Source organism: Pogona vitticeps, chromosome 5, assembly GCF_051106095.1.
Source record: "Pogona vitticeps strain Pit_001003342236 chromosome 5, PviZW2.1, whole genome shotgun sequence".
NCBI lineage: Eukaryota > Metazoa > Chordata > Lepidosauria > Squamata > Agamidae > Pogona > Pogona vitticeps.
The window spans coordinates 169,270,862-169,295,965 of record NC_135787.1 but is presented as its reverse complement, the minus strand read 5'-3'; the positions used below and the strand labels follow the sequence as shown (position 1 = coordinate 169,295,965).

General features: G+C 38.9%; 1 protein-coding gene across 4 annotated transcripts in view; it reads right to left on the bottom strand.

Moving 5' to 3' along the window:
• The window catches only part of LARGE1 (LARGE xylosyl- and glucuronyltransferase 1), a 421,577-nt gene that overhangs the window by 23,319 nt on the left and 373,154 nt on the right, over positions 1-25,104 (bottom strand). For 3 of the 4 annotated variants that reach the window (XM_020809629.3, XM_073000044.2, XM_078376201.1), the window contains exons 11-12: positions 21,446-21,609; positions 9,703-9,981 (exon numbers count right to left, since the gene is read on the bottom strand). In XM_020809629.3, coding sequence (XP_020665288.1) covers positions 9,703-9,981; positions 21,446-21,609 — 443 coding nt within the window. The remainder of the gene's footprint in view (positions 1-9,702; positions 9,982-21,445; positions 21,610-25,104) is intronic. The other variant, XM_073000045.2, reaches the window with a different exon arrangement.

Here is a 25,104-nt window from a genome sequence, read left to right as displayed (position 1 = left end):
CTAACTCCTCCTTCCAGTGAGAAATATTTGTAATTATAATAATTAGAAGGATAGGCCCATAAATATTTCTTATCACTTGTTCTCCAAAGCAAACTGGAGAGCTTTTCTACGTAACTTAAGCCTGTTGATTCTCATAAGCCATACTGGAACTAGTGCCCTATGACAATAAAGGATGAAAATATTTTTATTCAGACAGAATTTAGATTTCAGTAGTATGGCAGATTTTAATCTGGTGGGTGCTGTTAGTTATTTCTCAGTGTTGTGTTTTTCTTTCAGAAATTTTTAATTATGCCTTTGCTATTGTATCTGTATTTTATTCATAGCTATCTTGAATGCTGTTGTAATAGAATAAAGCTTAGAGGAAGGCTTTCAAATTTAATAAATAAATAATAGCATAAAAATACAGAATCAACCAAGAAACTGTTGTTTGGAGGGAACTATGAAAAAGTACTCTGCATTTGATACAACACTGCCTTTGGAACTGTGGAAACACCTTTTATAGGTTTAGACCTTTTAAACTGTCATCAAATTCCTTCCATGCCATATCTTGTGTCTAAGTGGCTCTGTTAAATAGAAAAAAGGAAGAATAAGAAATGAAGAATTCAGCTGGGATAAAAGAAAAAGTACTGCTTTGGCAGTTAAATTGTTTTAGGTATACAACTAGGCTGATTTCAAGATGTTTCGCACATGAAACATTTGGATGACAATTACTGTCACTGCATTATTTAACAGCTCTACATTTTTCATCTAGATATACTGTAGTAATACTAAATCTTGAGTTTTTCTTGAGTATATGTCTTGTCTCTAAGTCACAGAAAGGCAGAGGAAAACTTTGAAATCAGTATCAGTGGGAGCCCCAACTATTCATATACTCAGTTCTTTGTCTGGCCAGACGTCCACGTATCAGCCTCTGCAGTTCCATCACCCTCCACAGCAAAACCTGTACATTATTACAACCACTCCTCACTTAACGACCAAGTTCTGTTCCTACAACTAGGTCATTAAGTGAACTGGTCAATAAAGAGCTGGAGCTGGATCCAGGCGTAAGACCTGCAGTGACGCTGCTCCAGCTAGGTGAAAAAACAAAGAAAAGATTCCATGTTACTCCTGGCTGGTTTGAGAATGGCAGGGAGCCACAAGGGGCAAAAGGCCCATTTTGGGAAGCTCAGGCATCGGTCTTTGGTGGTTTGGAGAAACAATGAGAAAAAGATTGAGAAAGGGGATGGCTCGTGCTGGAGAACTTATGTTGACCCTTTCCAGGTTTTTCCAGGTAGAGAATACTCAAAAATAGCTTATCATTCCCTTCTTCTGGGGGGCATCCTAGGACTGGGCAGACCTTTCACACAGGCTGGCTGTACTCCAGGAGGCAATGTTAGGAACTGAATTGCTTATCATATCTAAACCACTGAGCTATCCAGCCAGCTTTAAATAAGAGTTATGCAAATATACGTACATAATAAGAACCGAAACGGAAGAGCCCTGTTGTATTAGATCAAAGGCCTATCTAGTATAGCACCTTTCTAACAGTAGCGGCCAGGTAGATGCTCCTGGAAAGGTCACAAGCGGAACACAAAAGAGATAATATTGTCCTCTAGTAGTTTCCCAGTAACTAGTATTTGAGGCATAACACTTTTATGATGGGGTTTATTTTAATATATCATGGCCAGCAGCTAGCACCAATAGGCTTATCCTTTCTAATTCCTTTTAAAGGTATCTGGCAGACACATAAATCAAATTTAATTGTGCAATCATTTACACAAGAGTGCACTACAAGCTTGAATTCCTCATTCTCTTTTCATAGATAATTCTGGTAATTGTAACTTAGTGAAAGGCAGGGTAGCTCTGTTGGCAGAATGGCTCCTAACAGCTGCTGTCCAATATATGGGTAGAAAATCTGGTGATATGGTGATTTCATTTATTTGTTTGGGTACCTACCTAAGTACTCGAGACATTCTCTAAACATCTTCTTCTGTATGTCTGTGTGGTGGGGCTAGTATTGGGCATGTGACTTCTACAGTCCCCAGAATTTGCCAGGAATTTTGAGTGCTTTAGAAAGAAATCCTCACAGAAGTATTCAATTATGCAGGTATAGGGAATGAAGGCTCTGTCAGGCCATGTGCTCTTGTGAAGAAGAGCAGAAATGAGTGGGAGAAGCTAAACTCCGTGGGAGCTGTAAGGGTTTAGGGTTCTGGTAGTATCTCTGCCCGTTAGGCCCTGTGTAGGGTGCCTCTCCAAAAAGTGTCAGTCCCCTAATCCCTTACGGCTGCCAGGAAGTTGAGCCACCTCCATCCATTTCCTCTGTCTTCTTCACAGGAACATAAGGGCTGATGCATAACTGAATACTCATGTGAGGATTTCTTGGCTAATACCCCCAGAATTCTGTCTGGGGGAACTGCTGGCAAATTCTTTGGACTGAACTCCAGGAAATCTGAAAGTCCCATGCCAAGCTATCATTAGAAGCAATTGCAGATTGGCTTCTTTCTTTCTTTCTTTCTTTCTTTCAAAAAAAATCTGACAGCAGCTTGTTTGCCATTAGGTTCTCGGATAACAAACTAAATATAGGGGAGGGGGCAGTAGAGAAAGAGAAGGTATTTGCCTGTTTTCCAGTATGAGCAAAATATCTCTACTATAAAATTTTAAGTTCTCTGAAAATGATGTATTAGAACAGGATAAATTAATTCTCAGGATATTGAGGGACAGCTAAAGTGGCCTAAAATCTAACTAGTCAGAAATATTGCACAAAAACTCAGGAAAAGAAGCCTCACAGAAACAATATATTAAAGATATGGCATGTGATTGTTGTAATCCCATGATCAACAAGAGCTGCCCGACTTTTGCTACCAGCAGAAATTCTTGATGCATAAAATGTACCTTGAAGCTCAGATGAAGGGTGGCTGCTAATGCATAGGAATCAAGGTTCCCTCTAAGGTGGTAGCCTGCATGCACATGAGCCTTTCCCCCCCCTCTGCGCAGCCTTCCTCCTCCTTCACACACCCACAGCGATCATTTTCAGCCCCGCAGATTCTAGTTGCAGTGGAACCCCATGGAGGGCAGAATCGTGTGCGCGAGGGGCACAGCCCCACCCAGCGGGGCTGAAAAATTAGAGGGAACATTGATAGGGATGCAAAATCATATGATAAATTGGAAAATGCAAAAAAGGAAAAAAGGTCCTTTCTGTAAGATGGAAAGATGGAGATGTAAAATCTCTAAGGTCTTGCATATTTTATCTTATGCTTTTCTGCAAAATATAGTAAGTGCTGCTTTCTTTACAAGCAAACATAGTAGTACTGGATGGGTTGTTTGTGTCTTTCTCTTTAACCAACCTGTCCTTTTATGCTAGCTTGATGTGCATGCTTAGCTCCACAGAGAGAAAATGAACTTTGCCAGGGGGAAAAAAAAGACAGAGGGAGGAAAGAAAATTAAAGAAAAGATTAACAACAACAAAAAATGTTTGTCTTATTCTCACACTGGAGGCAAAACTCTCTTATTCTAATGAAACATTTGTAAAAAAAATTTTATAGGTGAACTAGCTATGTTGAAGTGGGCTTTTCCAACCAAAATTTCATCCTCCAAAGAAGACACAGATATTCACAAAATGTACATATGCCCCCCATCTACGGATATACATTTAGACATAATTATTTTGATTAAAATGGAAAAGCAGTGCAAATGCAAAGACTGTGACTAGCTGACCTGTATGTGGCTGCTCTCTGTGTGTGCTAGCCAGTGGTACTTGGTGAAGGCAACTTTAAAGCCCCTGCTCTCCTTTCTTATGTGTTAATCTTTAAAACAGATTTGGAATAGGCTGTCTTTGAAAACAGAGGAAGGTCCTGAAACAGAGGAAGAGTCCTGTGGAGAGGAAGACACCTGACCATCGTACTCAGACACCTGAATATGAGGCCTCATTCTGAAGCACTACATACATTTATCAAGGGGATATTTCCTTTGACTTTCTTCCGTTTAAAACTTTTTCACTTTTCACTATGCTGGAGGTGATGCCATACGCATTAATTGCAGCCTTTTCACAATGTGGCCCAGGTTTGAGTATTTTTATTTATTTATTTTTAAATATTGCATGCTCTACTGTCTGAAGCAGAAAGATTTGTGCCTCAGTTGTCAGGAGTTGTGTTTAATATGAGCCAAGTAATAAATCTGTATATATTCTAGAAGGCTGCTTATTTATATCTTTACAATGCCAGAGAAGATTAGTTCAGGGTTTGCACATAAATATCTGCTTTCCAGCATCCCATCTTCCTTCAAACTCTTAAAAGAAAGTAACAATCTGTGGGGAAAGTTTATGATTTCTCCCCTTCCACAAAGCCCATCAAACATATCTGTTTCTAATAATCCTTCAATATTAGACACACATTAACAAGATTATAGATAATGAGCAAGATGCGTAACAAGAGGGGTGAGACCTCATCGCTTTGGGATGAGGAAAGATAGCTCAGCCTCTGGCATTTACAGTTAAAAGAATCTCGGCTTAAAATGAGTGAGAAAAGCTTCTAAATTAGGCTTTGTAAAGCCACTGTGTATGAGTACATACATTCCTGAATGGTCTAATAACAGCATAGTGAATATAAGAAAGCTTTGTATATCCATATAGGTAAAGGTAAAAGTTCCCCTTGACATTTAGTCCAGATGTGTCCGACTCGAGGGCGCAGCGCTCATCCCTGTTTCCAAGCCATAGAGCCAGCGTTTGTCTGAAGACAGTTTCTGTGGCCACGCAGCCAGTGCGACTAGACACGGAATGCCATTACCTTCCTGCTGAGGTGGTACCTATTTATCTACTTGCATTTTTACATGCTTTCGAACTGCTAGGTTGGCAGGAGCTGGGACAGGCGATGGGAGCTCACTCTGTTGCATGGATTCGATCTTATGACTGCTGGTCTTCTGACCTTGTAGGACAGAGGCTTCTGCAGTTTAACCCGGAGCACCACCACATCCCTGCAAAGTCCATATAGTCATTGGCACATGTTTTATTGCTACAGAGCACCGATTCTGTTTTTTAATCCGACAGACCAGGCTTCAACAAATAGGAATTTTATTTTTCGGGACTAGGATTTCTACTTTGATAGTTTGAACATAAGTTTGAATTTTTTAAAGATCTCACAGGAACTTCAAGAGCAATCCATGAGACTTGGACTTGTCGCTTCTGAGGCAGAAAATATCTCTCTTATGTTCATTTTGTTGCATTTCTCCAAATACTTGTTTTCTTTCCGATTTTGTTTTTTTTTTTATAATGTGATACAAGACTTTGCTTTTTCTTCTTGCTTTGAAATTCATACAGGTTTTAAAAATGCATTTCCCCCAGATGTGTGCATTTATTCGTACATTTAATCTAATTCATGCTTTCTCTCACTGACTCATATGTCTTTGTGCAGGTCTTTTAATTTCAGATACTTTCAGCCAGACACATCATTTTGAGGGCACTTTATTTTGGTGGTAGGGAGAGATGAGTTTCATTCATATACTGATGACACCCTCCACCATTTCTCTGGGTAACTGCTTCCAGATGTTTCACATAAATGTTAAAAAATAAAGAGGATGAAATATAACTTTAGGGATGCCTAAGTGGAGTCTCCATATGGTAGAAAAAGCTGTCCTCCAGTGCCATTTTCGGAAGCAGCTCTCCAGTTAGAGGAGAAGATGTATAAAATACTGCCTCCTTCTCATTCTGTGAGTTCCCTAGAGGTTTACCAAGGCTGGTGATACAAAAAGCTGTTGAGAGGTCCAGGCAAGCCTGTTATCCATCAGAAGGCTATAGAAGCCCAGCAGCTATAAAATTCCCTCTGGCTTCCCCTCATAGAGCTTATGTGTGCATTTATTTCCTGGTGGAGGATGATGAGAAGTCTATTTAATAATATATTTACAATTATTCAACCTCATGTACCTACCACTCAGTGATGTCAGCCAGCCTCATTATGCCAGAACAATTCCACATGTAACTGAGACAGTATTCATATTTGAAAAATCATGCTTAAAGAAATCCTGATTTTAAGTCCTGAAGACCAATCACAAGGCAAAGCAATCAGATTTGCAATTGTTGGGAGCTGAGAGATGCTCCTGTTGTGATATACACACCGATTTTTCTTTCCTTTGTTAGTATACACAGTGATTTAACTGACCCTGTGCATTTGACTACCATTCATTGTCTTCACAGTAGTCTTCATCATTTGATCACATCCATATACAGTCCTGCTTTTTAACATTAAACCATATCACAACATTGTGTGAGTGAGTCTTGGTCCCATGTATTCCCTAACCCCACCCTGCTTTTATGGCACATTTTCGAGGAGGAGATTGGACCTTGTTACTCCAGTGTTCACTGAACAGCAAGCTGTTGAGCAGTTAATGTTAATTACTGGGGGGGGAAAGGCAATTTCACAAGCTGTGGCTTGTTCAATAAAGCATAGTGAACCACAGTGAAGGCTAACCATAGTTTTATCTGGGTTTGTATATAATGGCAAGCTATGGTTATTTAAAAACAGTGGCAAAAGGTTAGCTAAAAACAGGAGAAACTGAGATAATCCTTCCCTCACAACAGCAGTGAAAGAAGAGGCAGAGGGCTTGGCTCTTTGTCCCTATAACAGTAAGTCACCCTTTAAGCATTACATCTGAACATAGCCATGCTGACAATATACAGCCCACAAGTAATCTTCCAAATGCCCCTGAATTATGCCTCCAGTGTTCTGTTTTTCTCATTTGCAGAAATACGGATGAGGAGGGGCAATGTCACAAGAGTTCAGATGAGTTAAGTTGGACATGTAAGGGCAACATGCGATAGAAACACATTACAGTATAGTAGAGGAGGGTATAGTCTCCAAACCTAGCTGATTCTTTTCCAGTCACTGTCCAAGAACAGGATAGTTTTATGCTTCTGAAAAATTATCCAAAGAATACTAAACAAGCTAACCTCTCACTTTGCACAGAGCTAGGAAAAAAAAAAAAACAACACACACAAAGACAAAAAATGCCAACCTGATCCACCTACATGTCCCACAGCTCCTGAGTAGGGCCTGTAGCTTCTGCTCTGCTGAATTTAACTCATGTACCTATTATCCTTAGCCAAGGCTGTTCAGGAAAGCGAAAGTGGGGAACTAGTATGCCTTTTGATCCTTGACCAGAGAACACAACTGAGGAACAGGATTTTCAGTATATTCAGCTCCAGTCAGGTTAAAATAAACAAGCACACAGACAATATAAAATACATTCTTTCAGCATTATTTGGAGAGCCAGTGTGGAGTAGGGATTGAGTGACAGACTAGTACTCAAGAGACCTGGGTTCAAATCCCTGCCTTGTCATAGAAACTCAGTGGACAGTGGGACTGGTGAAAATAAATAAATAAATAAATAAATAAATAATTGATGATGATGATGATGATCATCATCATCATCATCATCCCAGGGGGCAAAGTGGGGAATCAAACTCCTGACCTCTGGTTAAATATGTCCCACGCTTTGGAAACTCTGTTAAGAGTTATCATAAGTTAGAGGCAGCTTGACAGCACAGAAGAAACAAAAGCAGTGTTATCTACACAGGAAAAATGGTTAGAAGATGTTTACTTCTCATAGCATAATTATTCTAGACAAAGAAAACACATGGGGATGAACATGAACAGAAAAAGCAGCAACAGCTGAAGCTGGTAGGAGGGAAAATGGATATGGTGAGAGCACTGTGAGAACAATAAATAAATAAATAAATAAATAAAATCTCTTGTGAAGCAGTTTATGAATATCAAGGACTTTCAATTCTTTGTTTGGCCACATGATGGCCTCCTTGTTCTATATACTACAGGAAGGTAAAGGGAAGGTTGGATTTCTATTAAGACAGGTAAGGTAAGCGTAGCAGACGTCTGGAGATCATGAAACCCAACTTGTTCACATCTACTGCTACACATTACTCACTGAAGTAGTTCCCTCCACCATATACAGGGCAGTAATTATTCTGTCTTGAAAAGTTCTTATTTTTTCCATCATTTATCTAACCTGTTTAGATCACAGCTCTGCTTTCAAGGTACATTGCTGGGTTAACAGTATGTCAGAGAGATAACACCTTCAACAACATTTCTCTGTTAAAGACATCCTGGAGACATCAATGTCAGAGATGAGAGACCTGTAGGTCACCCAGTCCATTCCTGTGCCAGGAGAGGATGTGACTGTACATTTATCACAGCTGTGGACCAATATACTGTTAAAAGCATGCCTTGTAATGGAAACTTCTACCACTTCCACTGGACCTCAATCTAATGTCATGCTTTAGAATATTTATTTAATTTATAGATTTCCTAGTTTATATATTCAATAAATAAATGCTCTCTAAATTGTTACTTTTTCCTGGCAGGTGAACAAGGTGATCTAATATTAGAACTTTGCCAAAAAACAAAAAACAGTGGAACAAGAAGCAAAAACTCATACAGAGCAGCACTGAAAGAATAAGTATATAATATTAAAAGCTGGGACACAAAGCAGAAACACACTTTATATATAGCCTCTAATTAGAACGGGAAAGCACTTTAGTATTAGTGAACTGAACATGAGATAAACACTGACATTTGAGAAATCATCCTTAAAAGAGGACTGTAATTAAGTCCTGAAGACCAATCACAAAACAAAGCCATATAATCTGCAAATTTTGGAAGGAAGAGAAGTTCCTATTGTGACACCCTCAGACACAAAGATGTCCTAATAAAGATCCATATATAACTTCTGGTTCTAGCCTGAAACAATTAAAGAAGTGCCTGATCTCACATTCCTTAGAAGAGAGTTCTACAAACAAGACACTGCTGGCACTACGGGTCAGCTTCAAGTACCGTTTATAGAGTGAACACTTTCTGTCACCGTACTCCATCATATTTTGTGATGGACTGGGAGTATCCTATTGCTTCCTTGCCTCCTGGAATGCCATTAGGAAAGCAGAACACCAACAATCCATTTCCAGTAGTCTGTCTTCTTTATTCTAGCCAATTATCATGGTTTGTAGTAACACAGGCAGTAGAATTCTGCTTGATCTCTTGGGTTTGCACAACCTAAGGGCTGGCGTTCAGAGAGTTCTTCAGAGAGTCCCCAAACTGCAACAATTTTTTCCAGTGTAAGCATGTTTCTTTAACACCCCCTTTATTATCAAAGCCTGCTCTGCCTTCTGCTTCCTGACATAACCTAAAACTGAAAATATTTTCTTCAAGCCTCTGGCTTATTTCCAGTACCCCATTCCATGATATCTAAATGCTACATACATCCCAGGTGAAGACCTGTGACAGATGTAGACATTTCCCATTAAGAGAACACCTTGGAAAAGCTACTTTTTTGGACTACCAGTCCCAGAATCCCCAGCCAGCGTGGCCACTGCTTGGGGGGTTCACTAGAGTTATAAATAAGACAAACACTTTTCCAAGATGTTGGTTGAAACTTTATGCTTCATGTTTATGCCCTACTATTTATTTATTTATTTATTTATTTATTTATTTATTGGACTTATATACCGCCCCATAGCGCTACAAGCACTCTCCGGGCGGTTTACAATTTTAATTATAAAGGCTACACATTGCCCCCCCCCAGCAAGCTGGGTACTCATTTTACCGACCTCGGAAGGATGGAAGGCTGAGTCAACCTTGAGCCGGCTACCTGGGATTTGAACCCCAGGTCGTGAGCACAGTTTTAGCTAAAGATACATGTATACAGATGTACAGTTCTGATCCTTACCTGAGGTACTCATAAAGCCCATACATGGGCAAGAAGTCAATATCTGACAGGAACATGTATGGTGTGCTGATATGTTTCATGGCCACATTCCGCAGGAGGTTCACTGGATAGAATTGACCTTCCTTGTACACTATGTGGTATCCAACATTGTGCCGGCTCATAAGGACATCTGAGCCTTGAGCATAACGCAGAAACTGTTGCGCCTCTGCATCAGAAAGATAGAGTGCAAGGCTGATTGGGCCTTCCCAGTGTTTACAGATGGCTTCAAGCATCTGGAGTCTATGAACAGAAAAGAAAAGTTAAAACAGAGTCTTCTAATATTGGGATTGTTCCCATTTCTCCAGTTCCTGTAATGGGAAACTTACATGCAAACATCTTAAGAATGAAAGAGTAAAAATGCCAAGCTACAGATTTGTCTTCATAGCTTTTCTTGGAGTTTGAAAGCCCAAGTAAAAACGGGCAAACTCTACAGTTTCTCCAGAAAGGAAAAAATACCATGAATTTTCAAGATTTTCTACCATGACATTGAACAATAAAAAGGGCAAATGCAGAAAGGAGGTGTTACTGGAATGCTAGTAGAGCCAAACTTATCTTCTTCACTGTTTTGGAGCTATGGAAGCACTAAAACCGCCAAGATAATAGGAGAAATGAATGAACAGTGATGTCCACAAGCCAACAGAATTACTTTTATGGCTATTTATTTATTTATTTATTTATTTATTTATTTATTTATTTATTTATTTATTTATTTATTTATTTATTTTATTTTATTTTATTTTATTTTATTTATACCCCGCCTATCTAGTCAACTCAGGACTACTCTACTGTTGTGAGAAAGATGGTACAAGACAAAATAGATGTCAAACAATATAGAAGTTCCTTAAACTGACTGAGGTGCTCTACATTGTTGTTGTTTAGTCATTAAGTCGTTTCCGTCTCTTCGTGAGCCCACGGACCACTGCCTCCCTGAGTTGGGTCAAATTCATGTTGATAGCTTCAATGACACTGTCCATCCATCTCGTCCTTTCTTGGACGGTTAAAAAAATCCCTGTGAATTTTGAGTATCTCAAGTAGGAAAAAAGGTTAAATAATACTTTAAATAATAACCCCCCCCCCAGATTTGTCATAGGATATTTAAGGAATAAACCAGAACAGTGCCGGTAATTAATAACACTAGTACTTAATCTAAGAACCAGCTTAGACCATTCAGAAACTATTTCTACTCTTATTAGATTCAATTAAATGGAGTGATTATGAAGACACAATGCCTCTTACAGATTACTTTCTATGCACTGATTTCCTTCAGCTACACAATCACTTTTTCAATTTCCCCTTCTTTACCTTCATTAATATTAAAGTGGGAAACTCATATACTCTGGTTCTGGTATAGCACAAAATAATAGTTTAGAACTCTGGGAACACATCTGCTTAAGCCTTGGGGTTTTCGTGCTTCTCACTCCTTATCATCAGATACATTTGTGGAGAGACATTTAAACTAGTCACAGTCTGTTGTTATATCTCTATTGCATAGTCTGTGGTTTGTGCAAATCATGGTGTAATGAAACAAGGAAAGATAAAACTTTCTTCTCTCATCTGAGCTTGTTTTTCTAAAAATTGTGTCAAATAATTATAATTTAGCAATTTCTTAATTTCTTATACTTTTGCCACCTTGGATCTATAATATATGTTTATTGGTTTTATTGTTTTTAAATTTATAAACCTCCCAGAGTAGACCTTTGGTCTAGTTGGGCGGGATAGAAATCCAATAAATAAATAAATAAATAAATAAATAAATAAATAAATAAATAAATAAATAAATAAATAAATAAATAAATAAATAAATAAATAAATAAATAAATAAATAAATGCTGGTAAACAAACAAACAAACAAATAAAATTTAATGGCATAATGACCAAAATCTCATTGTGTAGCTCCACCAGGGTAATGGGGTGTTATGACAACCATCACTGGCCTATTAGTGCTAGAATCCAACCTTTAATTTTGGATTGTATGTGACTTTGTCTCATATGCAAATCACATGCTACTCACAACTGAAGCAGAATCTCTTTAATTTGTGGCAATGTGCACTGCCATTGATACCATTTCCACTAAACTGGTGAAGTTACACAAAGGGATAGTGGCTACTAAGAAGTACATATGAACATGAGATGAGCCCTGCTGGATCAGGCCAAGGGCCCATCTAGTCCAGCTTCCTGTATCTCACAGTGGCCCCATCAGATGCCTCTGGGAGCACACAAGACAACTAGATACCTGTCTCCTGATACCCCTCCCTTGCATTTGGCATTTTGAGGTCCCTTCCTTTTAAGCCTGGAGATTATACATCCCCAACATGGCTTGTAACCTGCGATGGACTTTTCCTCCAGAAATCTGTCCAATCCCCTTTTAAAGGCATCTAGGTCAGATGCCATCACCACATCCTGTGGTCTGTTCTCAGTCTCCCAACACTCGATTAGAGTGGATGTCCCCTGGTTCTGGTATTGCGTGAGAGGGAAAAGAGCTTCCCTCTATCCACTTTATCCATCCCCTGCATAATTTGTAAAGATGCTTCCAGTCTCCTCCTTGAGGCATCAAGAAAGAAAGAGAGGAGACTGGGAAGTGATCTCACCCATATCGTTCAATCCTGGAATTCTAAAGTGTGGTTTAGTATTACCTCCAAATTGGGCTACCATTATTTATGCCAATGGCTTTCAGCTTTTGCTCTCTAGATGCTTTGAGGTTACCAGGAGCCTTACCCAGCAAGGTCAGTCACCAAGGATTCTGGGGGCTGAGGTCGAAATATTTGGAGGCCTCTCAAAACATTGAGACTGCTGATTTATATCATAGTTTTGGGGGAGGGGGTGTACTCTGACGTTTTGCACATATATAACCCTAACATTGCCTCTCACTTTACTGGGGAGTACGGCCCTTTCATTTGCGAGCAACATCCTATTGGAAAGAGATATGTCCACTGGTAGTCGTCAGTACACCGTTCATTGTTCTTATTTTTCTGTGGTAGAAAGCAGGAGTTATTTATATTGGTTAAAAAATTATGGTTTTGTTTACTTTTGTGTGGGAGCTGTAGTACTTTAGAGGTCTCTGCATTATTAATATGACACCCATTAATACTGATGACTGAAACTCACAAGGAGTTTAATTCCTGTTTCACCCTGACAATTTTATCACTGATATAACTCATGAAACTACTATTTGATGTGTCCATGATTCTTTTGTGTCTACACTCCACCAGGTGCCATTTGCTGTTATGAAACAGTATTTTTACATGAGACTTTAGGATGTTCTTTACTGGTGGTGTGGTAGAGAATCTAACTATTTCTGGCCTCTTGGGCAGAAAGTAGTAGTAGGAACCATTCTTTTGAAATATTTCCTGTGTACTCTTTCTCAGTGCAAAAATGTAGAACAGTGTCTATGTCTTTCACATTCCTTTTATTATAATAAAATTACTGAGTTGCCTTTTGATCTCAATGCAAAATATAATGGGGCAGAAGAGTAAAAAGATCAGATCAGTAGTCTAGAAATAATTCAAGGAAGAGAATGCTATAATGTGGGTGCCATTGCAGAGAAGGATATAGTCCACAAGAGAGCCATTAGATTTCTTCTCACTATAGAAACAGAACACAGAATGATGATGTTAGTCCATACTGATGTGGCTGCAATACTGCAATGGTACAGAAATGCAGAATAATAATGGTATAAACCAGTACTATATCACTATATTGATAGCAATGGTACACAATTAACTTTGATGTTAATATGGCTCCAGTCCTTCTGTTGTCAGAAACAATGTATTGGGGCAGTGGTTCCCAACTTTGGGTCCCCAGACATTCTGGTACTATAACTCCCAGATGCCCTCCCCAACACAGCTAGTGTTGAAGGCATCCTTTTGAGGTGGGTCTAATAAGTACCCACCTCACTGGGGAGAAAAGTATTGTTTCCATAATAATGTTGTAAACCACGTAGAGTGTGCTTTAGCACTGTGGGGTAGTATATACATTGAAACAACAAAAACAACAACATATTTCCATCTTGCTGTTTTTTCAGGAATGCCAACTGCCATGCAGACTGTATGAGGTTTACTTGTTTCAGCAACTGCTTCTAGAACCCCTATGCCAACTGATGTATTCTGGGAATAGTAGTTCAAAAAGTAGTTCTTCAAAGCTCTGTTCTGGAGTTAGTCCACAGCGAAATTCAGAAACCTAATTGCCAAGAACAACTCTATGGAGCAGAATGTATTGGGCTGCACAGGCTTGTCCATATACTGTATATCATTGAATGCTTTCTTAAACAGAAACAAAGAACAAAGAAAAATCAAGGAAGAATACTTTCTACATAATTGAATTAAACCTTGCCTAGTCAAAGGGGCTGAGCTCTGTAGCAAAAACACCTAGAGAAGCCATAAAAATGTGAACAAGCTTTGCTAAACCAAACTTCATCTTTTGTTAACCTGGAGAGAAAACAGGAGATGCAACACACCTAGTAATTTTATTCTAAATCAGTTTTAAAAATGCATGGCATGCAAGTCAGATTGTCTTATGCCTCTCCCAAATTCCTACACCTAAATGTCTCTCCATTAATATTTATATGAGGCATCAGAACATTTTTTTCTGCATTACAGTAATCAAAGGAAACACTATTTTTTCTTCCTTCACTGTCTTTCCTAAGTTGTGTTGGAGAAAGAAAAATAACACTGTTCAAACTTGCAAATATAAATTCTATCTCAATATTAATGGTCCCCCCCGAATGCTCAGTGATCTTGATGACACTCAAGAAGATATAAAACTCTGCCTTTCTAGATACCAGAGATTACTTTGCTAGTCTATACAAGAATCGTTATTTTCTTTTATTATTGTTATTGTTTAGTCGTTAAGTCATGTCCGACTCTTAGTGACCCCTTGGACCAGAGCATGTCAGGCACTCCTGTCTTCCACTGCCTCCCAGAGTTGTGTCAAATTCATGTTGGTAGCTTTGATGACACTGTCCAGCCATCTCGTCCTCTGTTGTCCCCTTCTCCTCTTTCCTTCGCACTTTCCCAACATCAGGGTCTTTTCCAGGGAGTCTTCTCTTCTCATGAGATGGCCAAAGTACTGGAGCTTCAGAATCTGTCCTTCCAGTGAGCAATCAGGGTTGATTTCCTTCAAAATGGATAGGTTTGTTCTCCATGCAGTCCAGGGGACTCTCAAGAGTCTCCTCCAGAACCACAATTCAAAAGCATCAATTCTTTGGTGGTCAGCCTTCTTTATGGTCTAGCTCTCACTTCCATTCAACACTACTGGAAAAACCATAGATTTTTCCAGTAGTGTTGTTTCCAGTAGGGTTTTTGATGTAATAATTTCCTTTTCTTTTTTGTTATATTTATATGTTGTTTTATGTGTTTGGAAGCCGCCTAGAGTGGTCGTAAGATCAGATAGGCAGGATATTAAATAAATAAATAAATAAATAAATAAATGAATGAATGAATGAATGAATGAATGAATGAATGAATAAATAAATAAATAAATAAATAAATAAATAAATAAATAAATAAATAAATATTTTCCTATGCTGACCTTTGTTGGCAAGGTGATGTCTCTGCTTTTTAAGATGCTGTCTAAGTTTGTCATCACTTTCCTCCTAAGAAGCAGCAGTCTTTTAATTTAGTGGCTGCTGTCACCATATGCACTGATCATGGAGCCCAAGAAAGTAAAATCTGTCACTGCCTCCATATCTTCCCCTTCTATTTGCCAGGAGGTGATGGGACCAGTGGCCATGATCTTAGTTTTTTTGATGTAGACCTTCAGACCATTTTTTGCGCTCTCCTCTTTCATCCTCATTAAGAGGTTCTTTAATTCCTTCTAATTCTTTAATTCCTCCTAATTTTCTTTTATATCTGTTATTTAAACACAGGTTATTATCAGGTGTGACACATGCTTAAATTAGCAACTGAAATCGATAAAAAGGTATATGAAATATTTAAGCAAGTAATGATAGGATTCATAAATAAAATATATACAGTTGTTAAACAATGCAACAAAAGCAGAGCAGGAACTGTGTTTCTTTTTTGCAGTAAAAAGCAATCAATCAGCACGGCCGGACAAAACTATTAATATGAAGGCTGTAATTGCTTCAGTGTGTCAACCACACAAAGGGCAAGAAAACCCCCCAACAGAGTCCCTGGAGGTTTATAACATGTGTTACATGTCTACTGCCTGAAGGAAGACATGGATCAATTCCCAGTTTTGGAGGCTCTCTAACTTAGGGGAGAAATACAAGAGGAGATATGACAGACATGCATATAATTATGTGTGGTGTGGAAAACTATGTCAGTCTGTGTAAGCATATCAGGCAAAATACAAAGAAACAAAACAAGACAAGAGAAAACATGTGGCACCTTAAAGATTATATTTATTTTTAATGTAAGCTTTTGTGGACATGTCCCCTTCATCAGACATAAAGAAACAGAATAAAATGTAGATGAAATATCAGTTTCACATTCCAAATGTTCATTGGTTACATGCAGTAATTAGGTCTATGTTTGTTTTAGAGTCCTGTAAAATTCTTCAAGACACAAAACAGTGTGTGTGTGTATGTGTGTGTGTTGAAGATGCTGTTAAATCTCAAGAGGGGAAACAATGAAAGAAGTTAGCAGCGGAATCACGTGTGTTAATGTAGGGAATATAGACAGTTTTTACCTTAGAGCCTTGTGATGAGAGATGGGCTTGGTAGTTGTGAAGAAAGTAACGATGGCAGTGGATAACAGCAGAAGTGTTACATTTGGTAATGGCTTAAGAAACCCAATCCATTCCTATGGATGTTCATCGTGTGTATAAATTTATTTTAGCTGTTTCCCTCTGTATTCTTGATTTATAATGATTCTTTTCTAAAATAGTGACTTTCAGATCTTCCACATAGTGACCTGGTAGACTGAAATGGTTGAAGACAGGTTCTGTGTATTGTGGTTTCTCATGTCAGATTTGTGGCCGCTGGATAGAAAGAATGCTTCACTTTCTCTCATAATGCTAGAACCCAAGAAAGCACTGTGTAGAATTCCCTGTCACAAGTACTGAATGCTGTCAGCCTAGATATTTTAAAAAGGAGATTGGATGAAGATGAAGAATTGGGCCATGGTGAATATATTCCTACCAGTACCTCAGACAAAATTATGTATATCAGTTACTACGTATAATATGTAGTAACTGATGTAAAGCAGAGGGAATAGGGTGCTGTCATGCTCACTTTCTGCTCGCAGGCTTCTCTTAGGCAACAGTGTGTCACTATGTGAACAGAATACTAGACTAGATTGGTTTTAGTCTGATTCAGCTCCACTTTTATTCTCCAAGATGCAGGGGCATTTTCTTTCTTTCTTTCTTTCTTTCTTTCTTTCTTTCTTTCTTTCTTTCTTTCTTTCTTTCTTTCTTTCTTTCTTTCTTTCTTTCTTTCTTTCTTTCTTTCTTTCTTTTTCTTTCTTTCTTTCTTTTTCTTTCTTTCTTTTTCTTTCTACCTACCTACCTACCTACCTAACTACCTAAAATATATAAAATACCCCTGCATCTTGGAGAATAAAAGTGGATCTGAATCAGACTAAAACCTATCTAGTCTAGTATTCTGTCATCAAGTTGATTCTAACTCAAGGTAACACTTTTCCAGGATTTTCTAGGTACAGGTTACTTAGAAGTGGTTTTCCAGCCACTCTTTCTGGGGCACCCTGGACTGTGCCACTAGTCCAAGGCCACACAGGCTGGCTTTTCTGGAGATACAGTGGGGGAATTGAACTCCCATTGTCTGCCTTCATAGTCAGATGCCTAACTTTATACTACATGGCCAATATTTTAGCTGCCTGCCCAAGATGTCAATGGTGGACCTTCTGACACAATGCTGCTACTTTTGACCCTGTAATTCAGCTAATGCCTCTGACCTCTTGACAGGCTAGTGTAGAAGGAGCTGAGCTGACATTCCTGTTAGGCACAATGAGGTATTGTAGCTCTGTTAGGCAGCAGATTCTGAGTGCCAGGGAAGGTGAGCAGAATGTTTGCTACTTAACTATATTTTTAATCCCAGGGACTGGGAGAGGCACTAGTGAACTTTTTCTGTCCCAGAAGAAACTGGAAGCCTTTAAGTATCTTGACTTGAGTCAATAGGGATGCTGTTTGTTACCCTGATTCAGGCAGCAAAATGTTTTGAGCAGCTCTGAGCAGTAGCTGTCAGTGGGCTCATATGATGGACCTTCTGACACAATGCTGGTCCTTCGGACCCTGTAATTCAGCTACTGTCTTTGACAGTCTAAGAGACAGACACGATGTTGGTTTCAGAAGGATCAGCATTGTGTCTGTTGCAGAGAGTGAGGACCTGGCTTTACTTTCTGATGCCTGCTTCCCAACCAACAGCTAACCATCACTATGATACTGCTGTTTCTTAAGATGGTACTGTACAATGCCAGTTTCTCATACTACAGGAACAGTTAGGGAGAATGAATGACACCATGAATAATTGACACTGTAGTATCTGTTTTGTTGATGTTTTCTAATGACCAGTGTTCATTGACATGAACATGTCATTTGAGTCATATTCTTGTTTTCAATAGTGGGAAAATCTACTCATGAGACTAATACTTCAGGTTGAACAGGTCACTTCATCGTACAACAAAGAATGAAATATGACAACAAATCATGGTCATGAAAAGCACGCACACCTAGCATAAATGATTTAGGCATTTTTCATAGGTGGAAAGAGCTAACACTACAATCAAGAAATACTTGGGAGAAGGCAGAAAAAGCACACTTAACAAAGGCCAGTGTAAAGTGTATGTTCAAAGCTCCCCTCCAGAACCAAGTGGACATTTATTTTATTCTCCTGTGCCCATCAAACTTGTTTTCGTTGTACCAAATTGAATGTTGTTTCTTTCTTCCAGGGTATTAGCTATTTTGTGTCATCTGCATATTTGATAAGCATTCCCTGCACCTCCTCATCCAACTCATTACAAATGTTGAAGAGTGTCATGCCCAGGACTGAGCCCTGTGGTAACCCAATTGTTATCTCCTCCCAGGTTGGGGCAGAGTCACTGATCACTCTGAGTATGATCCTCTAACCAACAGTGTATCCATCTGATAGTTGTTCTATCTAGCCCACGCCTAGTTAACTTTCTAGTCAGAATATCATGCGGCACTTTTCAAAAGCTTTGCTGAAGTCAAGATATATTACATGTTAAAGGTAAAGGTAAAGGTTCCCCTTGACAATTTTTGTCCAGTCGTGTCCGACTCTAGGGGGCAGTGCTCATCCCCGTTTCCAAGCCATAGAGCCAGCGTTTGTCCAAAGACAATCTTCCGTGGTCACATGGCCAGTGCAACTTAGACACGGAACGCTGTTAATACATTTTGACTTCAACTAGTATGATTTCATCCTTGTTTAAGAATCTGAAGTACTGAATGGTTTGTGTCTTTCTTAACAATCAATCAACACTTTCCTTGCTGTGTGTGCTTTACTTCTTTAAAAGAAAGCACAGTAGAAATATTTTTCAGAAGGTACAGAGACTTTGAGGAGGCGGAAGAGCTATTTGTCTCATTTTTGGCTGAAGGCGTAGAAGCTCACAGGGTTTCAAAATTCCTCATCAAAATGTCTTACACTTTCAAAACAGTGTCAATCAGTAAAAACAAGGAATTTAGTGAGCATTCTTTACACTACTGGTGCAGAACACCCCCATGAACAAGCGTCTCTCTCAACATATTACTTTTCATGTAAAGAATTTGATGATTGAGGGGGCAGAGCCAGCAGACTCCCCTTCTAACAAGTTAAACACAGTAACTTGGGTTCATATCATTGTCTCTATTGTTCATCTCTGGGCGCTTTTATTATGAACATTAGCTTTGAGTACTAAAGTGCGGCCCCTGCAATTCTCCACCATCAAACCTCGATAATAAAATTCTACAAACATGTCCCCAAATCAGGGACTGTGTGCAGAGGGAATGATTTAAACACATCCCAAACTTGCCAATCCAGCCCTCTCTCTTTGTATTGAAGGAACAATTACAGTAACCAGTATTTGCCCCTGTCCTTACAAGTTAAAATCACACACAAAGTGGGAAAATTGTAATTTAACAAATAAAAACAAGGAAAGAAGACTGCAAAACAAGTGAAATGCACAAGAGGGAATAAAGTGGTTAAATGCTTCGTTAGTAAAAATATTATTTATTGATTTTAGCTGAAAGAATGTCCAACTGAAATCAATAAGTAACAACAGCACATGGATTATGCATACATATCTTTCTTAGAGAAGGATGAATAGATGCTGTTTTGTGTATAAAGATGGGTACCCTGTCTATTGATGCAACATGCTCCCTGCATGGATCCCAAAGTGAAACAGATGCTCAACTGCTCCACTTTTGCCAACAGCACAGTGCTAAGCTGCAGCTCACCCCTTTGAACTAAAACCCCGGAGGGAAAAGATACATATGTTTGTTGGCTTTAGCGATTCCTTGTGGCATTCACACATGATTTGAGGTTCTCTTGAAAGGTTTAGCAAGAAAAAACAAACAGTAACTCTAAGAAATGTTTTCTAAATAAAAAATCAATAGAGCTGGCATGGGTGAACATGGCGAATGATGACTAAGTGTGCAGAATGCTGATGATGAGAGAGCAGCAGAAAGGTGCAGTGTTTTTGTTTGTTTTTGGTGGCTTTTGCTTGTTTCTACAGCAATCAGGAGCCATTTATTCAGCCTTGAGTTCTTAGGTATCCCTGTGGAGGAGCTCTGACCTTTCCATGTAGTTAGATGGAAAGACAGAGGTGTTGAGTGCGTTGCAAGTTATGCTCTCTATATGCTCTGCTTAATGCATCAGTGGTTGCTTCTTTCTTTTGAATATATATCTTTGCCTTCCCAGAACTATCGACCAGTCTGCCAGAAAGCTGGGGCAGCACAGAGCAGGATTGAGGGTTTTTCTTTCCTTTCCTTGCTTTCCATAAGATTACTCTTGGTTCATGAAAGGACCAATTCATCTGTTACATGTTGGGTATACTTGTCAGACTTCTCTAAACACACACTCGATGTGAATATTAGCATATTGCAATACAGCAATTTAAAAACCAAGTTTGACAGACAAATCACAATTTCTGCTCAGAGGAAGTTACAATGTGTCCCAGGCCAAAAATAGTGATCAAGGGCAATGGTACCTGAAGGCCAAAGGAATAATTTAGAAAAATTTACCAATATGGGTCAAAGCAAGTGGAATATATCATATGCTGCGAAATTCTTCCTTGACTCACCAATCAAAGTTATGTGGGTTCTTCACTTTTCTGACTCAGCCCGTAGTTAACTGGTTAAGTATATACAAGGCCAATTAGTCAAATTCTGAAGACTTGACTTTCTTTACTGCTATTCAGCTTTGAAGTCTCCCACTCTGAGCTTAATTTCAAGTTAGGGCTACTGTTGGTGCTTTTAATTACAAGGGTATTAAAATGTTCTGTCTATTCTCAAAGAATCCATTCCCCAACCAATCTAAATTCCCTAAATTCTTGGAGCAGAATTTATTTTATTCATTTATTTGATTTATATCCCGCCCATCTGGTATATTCTACCACTCTGGGCGGCTACCAACAAATATATATACATTAAAATTTCAGATCCGATTGGCATAATCAATAGCAAGAGCAGTGCAAAAAATATAATAAATGATAGATAACAAAAGAAAGAAGTTAAATGCTGGCAGGAGGGAAGGCCTGGGTGTACATTGTAACAATGGAAAAATGGCTTTCCTTACCTGTCCATTGACAGCTGAGCCACCAATGTCACATCGGTGTTATCTGGGGTAGACTCATACTCGTAGTGCAGAAAGTATAGGTGAGTCCGATGGACAGTGAAGCGTTCACGTCGAAACTCATAGCACATGTCATCTTCATCCAGCTCAGACAGCTGTTTCTGGAGCTGAAAAACAAAACCAAACCCAACATCACAAAACCACAAGAAATTGTTAAGATTCATTTATCGAAGGACAGTTGTTCCTAAAAAGTGGGTGTCTCATTACTGTAGTGTTATCTCCTTTTCATTCTTTATAGGTACGAATACTTTCACAGAGCCTAAAGTCTTCCTGCTTTTAGACCCTAAAATGGACAGAAGAGCATGCTGCTTGATAGATATGAGTCAGATAAAGTGTTGTACGGTATTATCTACATTTTAAGCATACTGACCTAATGCATATTTCCTAGACCAGTTCATGGATCAGAACACAGGTACTGGACTCTACTGCTCTGATGTTTGCAAAGTACTTCATTCTCTGTTTAAAATTATATACACAATTGTGGATATAAAGGGAAATTGTACATGCAAAATGCATACTCAAATAAGCATGAATGTCATTGCAGAGTTAAAAAGCTTCAGACTGGTTAAAAAATTAGAGACTATGAATTTAGAGATGAACACATACAAAATTGGCATTGCATTCAAAATAAATTTATTTGCTAATTCTTACTTCTCACAAGGCATGAATTTGTATTTAAAAGAGACTAAAATAGGCATGTTTGATGAAAGTTTAAAAGACTGCAAAAGATTAACCACTTCTGCTGTGAGTGTGGATACTATCACGCCTGCTTGAGAATAACCTTCCTGAAAGATTTATATCATACTGAATTCTATTTTCTAATAACTCAGAAACAATTTGGACTTTCCTGAAGAATATGCCCTGCTAAGTCCAGGAAAGACCAATTTACTTGCACGAGCCAATTCTTGTTAGGACACCACATATCTTAGAAGTCAGGGGTGCTTGAGAGTTATAAGATAAATTCAGTTATTAGCTCCAACTAGAGCAGTTCACTGAATGGACCTTCTGTAAATGCCAATTTACCATGTCCCATTGATTCAGTGGGTCTACTCAAATTGGGGCCAGTAATTTCATTCAGTCCCGTGTTACTGACAATCTGCAAAATCCATATCAAAGTTTCCTACTATGGCAAGCTGCCTATCAAGACATTCAGCAGGACCATACAACCTATGCTTGAAAGATGGTTGTCCTAAAGACTGCCTCTTCTGTGTCTCCCAATGTTGATTTAATAAACAGCAAAGATCCTAGTTCTCATATTTATCTCTTTACTTTAAAGAGCAAAAGAAATGCAAAAAAAGAGAAAAGAATGTCTTAGTTAAACCTGGAGGCTTGTATGAGGCAACAGGGCATCGTTGTTAGGGCTGCTACATTCCAAGTTCAAAGAGCCATGGTAATGTCCAGTCGGAAGGTGAACAAGAAGTTATTTTGGCTGGTGCTGGAACATTCAGCAGGTTCTATGGCCTTCAGCAATGGAGCTCATGAGCTTGTCCAACTTGGAACATGTCTGACCAGCCAGTAGCAGGTTAATGGTTGTGGGAATTGGCCTTCACTGGTTATTTTAAGCCTTATTTAAAGGTAAAGGTTCCCCTTGACAATTTTTGTCCAGTCGTGTTCGACTCTAGGGGGCGGTGCTCATCCCCGTTTCCAAGCCATAGAGCCAGCGTTTGTCCGAAGACAATCTTCAGTGGTCACATGGCCAGTGCGACTTAGACACGGAACGCTGTTACCTTCCCACCAAAGTGGTCCCTATTTATCTACTTGCATTTGCATGCTTTCGAACCGCTAGGTTGGCGGGAGCTTGGACAAGCGACGGGAGCTCACTCCGTCCCGTGGATTCGATCTTACGACTGCTTGTTCTTCTGACCCTGCAGCACAGGCTTCTGCGGTTTAGCCCGCAGCGCCACCACGTCCCCTTATTTACTTCCCTTTAATTTCTTTCCCCAGTTGGTGGTTGGGGCAAGGCATAGAGCCTTAATCCTGTGAGCATACAAATTGTCTGCCTGCCTGCCTCTCCAACCTTATTAGGCTAAACAGTTTAGCAAAAACTGTACCCTACAAAGCCAGGCCTACTGTATCCAACCACTGTCTCCATGTTGTCCTTCTTTTCTTGCTCTGTACAAATACAGTTTCTTTTTACTCTTGAAACCACTGTTCATTATAACCTCGTTCATTTCATTTCCCCCAAAGCACAAATAATATCAGTATTTTAAATAAAGCTAGAAATAAAGCTAGATTAAACATCTTAATTTCTTTTTCCTTCCCTCTCTTGGAAAGACATTAACATCCTCCTTATCAGTCCTATTCATCAGCCTAAGTAGCAATGGTTAAAAGGGCTGTTTTGCCCCACTCCTTTGAGATATCTTAGTATCTTCTCTTTTTTTTAATTTCACAAATAGCTCAGTTATAAGTTTGTAATTGCAAATCAGCTATTATCTAGGTAGTCACTAAATGATCATTAGATTATTTCAGGCTCCTAAATTAAGAGAATATAGCAATTTAATTATGAGTTATGGAATAATGCTAAGAACCAAATTATTTTTCTGTAATGGGGCTGCATTTTATGCCCTAATATTTAAAAATGTTTTTTTTCTACATATATATATATTTTTATGGTCAGAAGTGAACAAGTATAAGTTTATCACATTTTGTTTGTAGTAGAAATATTATCCTACTGGCAAGGGATGGCCAACTTATGGGAGGATGGGCTCACTATTCTACAGATGGTGGCACAGAAGTTTAATTTGTCACATGAGTGCTTCATTTGTGCTTCAGCAGCAACCTAGCACTATATTAAGCCTAGCACTATCCTTTATTAAGTTTATATAATGGAGTATATATGGCCCAGCATAACTAGGACAGTATGTATTAAATCCATGGGAGAGAAGAACAGATGGATGGAGGGGTGAACAGGCAAACAAGCAGGGTTAAAGACTAGATTCTGTCTTTGAACCTGTATTTATTGTTATACTTCATGATATGTTTTCACTTCATAAGTGAGACTGTAGGCAAATATTTTCACCCAAAGCATGATTATAAATTGGAGCGCCTACCAATAGCTGAACAAAATTTAATAGAGCTACCATGTTAGCTCTGAAAACAGTAGGTTCTCATTAACTAAAGGTTTTTGAAGAAAAGCTGGAAAGCCATCTGATAGAGATGCTTTGACTGTGGATTTCCTGCATTAGCTGCAGTCAGACAAGAAGGGATTCTTCGGGTCCATTAAAATACTGAAATTTTATGACTCAATAAAAATAGCTTATGGGCCATGTCTGACCACAAAGTTGCCAATGAACTTCTCCATCTCACTGCAGATCGGAAGATGGTTTTGTGCTGGAAGTTTCCAACTTGATCTCCCACCCTATGATAGGTTGGGAAATGATTTAATAGAATATTGCATATGTGTGGGTATTAACACTAGGCTATGCAGACAAGTAGCTTTTACTAGCAGGAGATATGCAGCTACCTAGAGACAGACACACCAGTTACTTTCTCGTTCAGCTTTAAATCATGATGTATGCATATGCCCACAAGATGGCAGGTAGTGGTGTATTTCCAAAAATTTGACTCCCAATCACTTGCTCCACCATAGAGGATGGATGGCC